General features: G+C 41.6%; 1 protein-coding gene across 1 annotated transcript; it reads left to right on the plus strand.

The window, feature by feature from the left end:
- The first annotated feature begins 271 nt into the window (after nt 1-271).
- Nucleotides 272-1,880, plus strand: LOC137348895 (G-protein coupled receptor 15-like). The gene is made up of 2 exons (XM_068014124.1): nt 272-341; nt 973-1,880. Exons 1-2 carry the CDS (start codon nt 272-274, stop codon nt 1,878-1,880), a joined length of 978 nt encoding a protein of 325 aa, XP_067870225.1.
- Nucleotides 1,881-6,619: the final 4,739 nt, after the last annotated feature.

Below are 6,619 nucleotides of genomic sequence, written 5' to 3' on the forward strand. Positions count from 1 at the left end.
GCAACCAACTATTAAACTTCTATGAATAAATTAAACTAGGATCATACGGTAGTCCTTGGGTATTTCAAATTAGAGCCATGTCATATCCCTTTTGAAACATTCCATTCCATCAAAACATAAATGTGAACCTGGCAGCAGCTGCACTAATCAGTTTGTTTCAATTAGCTTAATTAATATAAAAGATCAAACCATCACCCTGGAGCCTGATATCAGGTATAAATATGAAAATCATTGATTGCAATGCAGAGCGCGCACATAAATTCTAATAGAAATGCACGGATCACCAAAAGGACTGGTGTTTGCACTATACTATCCCATCCTTGCAGCTGTCGGGGTTCCAGGTAAGGAATTGTCGTCAGTCATCAGTTAATGGAATCAGATGTTAGCTGCATCAGTGCTCTCATTTTGTAGCGGCGCTTCACCACTGTATCGATATCCTTTCTTCACTCGAAAGGGGTATTCGGTCCCCTTTAATGTTATAGTATGTTCTATTGAACGGTGCTATTTATTCCACTTAGCAGTACATTTCGACTCTTCATAAGTACCATTTCGTGGTGTAGATGGACTTCTATTGTGTTACTGAAACTGCTACTTTGGATGAATTTCAACACTGTTATCATGGCATACGTGGAGTTCTGTTGTGTGTCTGTGCTGCAATGTGAGAAGTATTCTGTTTTAAATCGGTACAGATATTGCATTAGCGCTCCCTGGGGCGTCAATGAGCCAGACTATTTTCGTCTTTGCTCTTCTCTGCATACTGAGTAAGCGTTTACTGCAGTTCAGTACTGAGAGAGTGTTGCATCGTTGGAGGCACGTTTTTTTCTGGTGGGATAAATGTGTTTCGACCAGAAACGCTCTGTTCTCTCTTCACAGTTGCTGTCTGATCTGTGAGCATTCCCAGCATGTTCAGTTTTTTTTTCTCTCTCCCTCAATCACTTGTTCACTCACGATATCTATTTTCCTCTTTCACAGCTAATTTGGCAGTGATTATAATCCTGTTCAGAGGAAGATGCGGTCTCTCCAGATGTATCACTTACTACCTCGTATCCATGGCGTTGACAGATCTCCTGGTCATCATCACCGCTGTGATTTTAAACCGGATTGTGGGTATTTATTTTCCATTCAGTTTCTTGTCCATCACGCCAGTCTGCAGTTTTAGTTTTGTTCTAATTTATGGAGTCAGAGATTGTTCTGTCTGGGTAACGGTCTTGTTCACCTTTGATCGATATGTAGCGATTTGTTGCCAGAAATTGAAAACAAAATATTGCACACAGAAGGCGGCAGCCCTGGTTATAGGAATGGTTTGTGCTCTGAGCTGTGTTAGAAAAATCCCCTGGTATTTTGTTTATGAGCCTTTTGTCATAATTAATGATGTACCTTGGCTGTGCAACACAAAACTAATATTTAGTACCTCACCCTCATGGGCTGCATTTGACTGGACTCATCGCATTTTAACTCCCTGTCTGCCTTTCATCCTGATATTACTACTCAATGCTCTGACCGTCAAACACATTCTCGTGACCATTAGAATTCGCAGAAGAATCCTGGTCCACAGAAATGGAGACAATCGGAGTGACACAGAGATGGAGAACCGGAGAAAGTCCATCGTTTTACTCTTCTGTATCTCGGGCAGTTTCATCCTTTTATGGTCGTTGTTTCTTATAACTTTCCTCGATGTCAGAGTCGCAAAGGTCAGTTCTTTCTCAGGTTCCAATTTCAATGAGTCAAATTTTATCCTGGAGGAAAGCGGATTTATGCTTCAACTTTTGAGTTCTTGCATCAACCCATTTATTTATGCAGGCACCCAGAGTAAATTTAGAGAGGAGTTAAAGAATGGGGTGAGTTATTCAATGAGTCTGTTTGTTAAAATATTAAAATGATAAAAATAGTAAACTGTAGCATGAAATGTACCGGCATTAATGCTGTGCTCTTCATGCCAATGTCAGACATGGTTCCCTTTTCCAGTTACATAGACACTCAACCTAATATCCTTGCCCAATGTGAATTTGAGAACATATGAGGAACGCTGCATAATTGCACAATGCACTATTATAACCTGGTTTCAGTTAGTTTCCAGTTTTCGTGTCCGTGCTGACCCTGACCTGGTATATTCCCCTAGCCTCGTGTCTCTTGGAATATATGTACATTTATGTTTGAGAATCAGGACTGCAGTTGCATTGTGGATGAGGGACACATGAGCTGGGTCTGGTTCTGGGTGAAAAACTCGTCTCCCGTGGAAAACTGGTTCAGATTGCAGATCAAGCAGATCAAGCCCACTGGAGCAGAACGTTTCGTTGGTAAAAATACAAATGTATTCATTATATCAGGTAATTATTCAATTGACAATAAATTGTTTTCAATGGCTTATTGATGGATAATCTTACCTCGTTAAATGCTAATATTTCATTGAGACAATATGGATTTCCTTTGCTTTTGGCTTCACATAAAAGAAGGGTCCTGCCAACGTCACTGTATGGGAAGAAGTAATAGAGAAATTGCCTCGGATAAAGCATAGATAAAGTGCAAGTATTTAAAAGGTTGGCAGCGTCCAAAGTACAACACTCATGTGTTGCAGTTGGAATGCATTCAAAGTTGTTGAGGAAAGTAAGTATGCACATAATGGAATCACTGACCACAATTGTCCAGCCTTTCTTGACATGGGATTGATGCCATAGGACTAGGAGATTGAAACCACTGCCCCACTGTTCAAAAAAAATGGAGAGGCATAAATCTGGTAACTCCACGCCAGACAGCTTAATATTAGTGATGGAGTAAGTTGCATAATTCCAGAAAAAAGTAATTGCTATTTGGGAGAACTTGAGTTAATAAATGACACCTAAAATGCATTTGTTGCATCTGATGTCTGGATGTATGCAGTGTATTTAATGTAAGCTGGAACTTTCAAGAGATTTTTCAAATTACACTAATCATTGCTTCTACTTCTTCTTCTTCTTCTTCTCTCCCTCTCTCTCTCTCTCTTAATTCTATCGTTCCCTATTTTTATTTCGCTCCCTGTACATAATTTACTTTGAATTAATTCTTGTCACATATTGTTCCTGGTTCAGGTTTTGCGTATCTCAATAAGCATTCTTCAACATGATTGGAGAAGGAGATAGACAGCTTTTTGCTCAGGTTACATAGGTCCCCTGTCACCTCGAACTGATCGAGATTTCTACTGATCGCAAGTTATAGTGTTCATTTAAATCAATGGGTATGTGTAAGTGCAACAAATGGTGAGCGGCATTCGACGGCAGCTGACTGCAAAATCCTGGCCAACAGTAATGTCCTTCCTGTCTGTGGCTCGGACTGACTCCATCCCATCCCCCGTCTACTGAAATAAATTTCAAAAGCTTTCGGTAAATGGATAGAGGAATGAAAGGAAGTGAGTGATAATTTCAAAAAAACTGAATATGCACAAAGCTGAATTGCATCCTTCTCTGGTGTAAATAGTCCCTATGAAAAAGTCAACCTGAAAAGGTTTCTAAAATGAATAAAGGTCTGCTCATCCATCAAACAGAAGCAAAGCCACTTATTTTTGTATCACATGAAAAATACCATGACTCGTTGCATGACTCTGATGCCACTTATGCCTATGTTAAACCCTTACATGTGCCTGTCTTTGAGTTATGTCACTTACTTCCAATGCATTTACTTTAAATGTGTTCATGGTTACGTTCAATATAGTGTATTTGCTTGTTTGTGGATTAATTATTGCTTTCTTTCTATTTAATGCATTAACGTTATTTTTATTCATATGTGATTACTCATATACGGTTGCTATTTACTTTATTCATCATTTCACCATTTCTTACTTTCTGATCCATTTTAATATTCCATACATTGGGCAACATGCATTTTTAATCCCATTATTTTTCACCAATAGGCACATCGAGTCCATGCCAGTACACTGTGCAGCAATCCAGTCAGTAATATTACCCTGCTCTAAGCCCAAATCCCTGAAAATGTGCCCGTCTAATTTTATTCTGAAATCATCGATCGTCTCTGCTTCCACCACCCTGGTAGGCCACAAATTCCAGGTCATTACCATTTGTTGCATTGAAGACATTCTTTCTCAGAGCCTCCTGCATCTCTTGCTCAAAACCTTAAAACTGTGTGCCCGACTGCTGGCTAATAGGAACAGCATTCGACGACATCCTCCACCGTATATAAACTTGCTATAATATTGTGCAACGTTTTCAAATCTTCCGTCAATCCCCTTGCTCAAAGGGCAAAAGCCCCAGCTTCTCCAAACTGAAATTATATCTAAAATCCTTCATCCAAGGAACCATTCTGGTAAATCTCCTCTGCAGCCTCTCAAAGACCCTCACATCCTTGCTAAAATGTGGTGACCGGAACTGGACGCAATAGTCCAGTTGAGACTTTACCAGAGATTTACAAAGGCTCATCATAACCTCCCTGCTTTTGTTCTTAATGCCTGTAAGTATAAATCCCAAGGTCCCATACGCTTTGCTAATTACTCTCTCAGTAGTTCCTGCCACCTTCAAAATTATGTGCGCATGAATCCTCAGCACCCACTGTCCTTGCACACTCTTTGGAGCAGTGCCAATAATTCTATGCAGGTCTGGCAGCATCGGTGCAGAGAGAAGCAGAGTTAGCGCTTTCAGGTCAGTTACCCTTCATCACCCTCCATTTCATTTTCATTTAATCTAACATAACACCAATTCGTATTTGGGTAAGTAAAATCCCCAATGTCACCAATCTATAACTCTTGAACACCTCTATGATTTCGCTGCAGCTTCGCTCCTCTCTCCAACACACACTGTGTGAAGGACTATACAATAGCCCACCCCGCAGTCGCGTGATCATACCTTTCATGCTTCTCAGCTCCAACCAGGTGATGCTCCCCTTGCCCCTTCAAGGACATTCTTTCCAATACTGCAACCTCTTCACTAATCAGTACTGCCAGCCCACCTCCCTTTTCCCCCTGACTATTTTTATGAACATATTGTATCCATGAATACTGATCACCGAGTCCTCGCCATTTTCAGCTCTGTTTCTGTTATTGCCATTGAGGCATATTCCCAGATGGGTATTTGGGCTTTTTGACCACCAACTTTACTCACCACACTTTGTACATTTATACACATGCATTCTATATCTGTACTTGTATGCTTCATTATCCTTCTTTAATTCTGTTTCCTAATGCAATACGGAAATTGCTTTCTTCTCCAGTACTACCCATCACTTCTTTTCGTTTATGCACATTTTTTCTCTTTTCTACTTATATGCTGATGCCCATTCCAGTAGCAAGTTAGTATAAACTCTCCCAACCTTCGAAGTGAACCTCCCTGCGAGGTTATTAGTACCAGTCCGGTTGAGATGCAACCCGTCCCTTTTGAATAGGTGTCTTCTGCCCCAGTGCTGGTCACAATGCACCAAGATTCCGAAGCTCCACATCCTGCACCATGTCATACGCCACACATTGATCTCTCTATCTTCCTATATCTATTCTCACTGGTGTGTGGCACTGGGAGTAATACATGGAATACTGACTCGGACGTCCAAGGTTTTAACTTCCTCCCTGGCTCCTGAAAGGCCAGCAATTGGACCTCAATACTGGCCCTCTCTAAGCCATTGATACCGAAATATAACAGGTCTTCTGGGTCACCCTCCTCCCCTGCAGAACCTTCTGTACCTTCTCTATGATATGCTTTTCCCTGCCATCAAGGAGGCAACACATCTTGCAGGACACACAGCAATGGTTATGGAGATGTCTGTCTGTCTCCCTAACTATGGACATTTTATAATGACCACATTTCCTCATTTTACTATTTCCCCTGTGCTATCCCTTTCCCATTAGTGACATGGTCTGGCTGCATTCCTTCAAGGAGATGTGAGTCTGCGAAAATGTGAATTGAAATCCCAACATGGCAGTTGGGGAATTTAATTGCCATTAAATAAATTAATCTGGAATAAAGAAAAAGTAGGCGTGCTGACCATGAAATTATTGGATTGTCATAAAAACCCAGCTGGTTCACCAGTTTTAAATCTACTATCCTTATGTGGTCTGGCCTATATGTGGGACCAGCCCCTCAGCAATGTGGTTGAATCTCAACTAGCAAACCATTCAGTTGTTGCCACCATTTTCTCGAGGACAATTAAGTTTGGGAATAGGTGCGGACCTTGACCGCCACATCCCACGAATGTAGAAATAATGTATTTAAAAAGTTCGAGATCTCAGAGGAGGTAAGCAACCGTGGGATCACGCCACGCACATGGATTCAGTGTGGCTAGCAGCTCAACAACCTCTTCCACTCTGCCAAGATAATACCATAAAATGCCTTTATTCTCTTTGGTCCTGAATTTGGCGAAGAAGGAGTGAGCGGAGGGAGGAGAGGGAGCAACCGCCGGACGTGACCAAAGGGTCAGGACATGCAAAATGCCTGACTGTGGCATTGGAAGGTGGCTCCGAAAGGAGGACACCTGTTGGAATACAATCACGTGTGTTCCCTGGCAGCGAAACGCATGCAAGATGCGTCTGCATGCCCTCATTATTGGCAGACTGGAATTGATGCCGCTGGTGGATCAACAGCTTCCTTTCCTCTGTCTGCAGGTAAAGGGAGCACACAATTGGGGAGTGTGGGCCAAGACTGGCGGT

Source organism: Heterodontus francisci, chromosome 34, assembly GCF_036365525.1.
Source record: "Heterodontus francisci isolate sHetFra1 chromosome 34, sHetFra1.hap1, whole genome shotgun sequence".
Lineage (NCBI taxonomy): Eukaryota > Metazoa > Chordata > Chondrichthyes > Heterodontiformes > Heterodontidae > Heterodontus > Heterodontus francisci.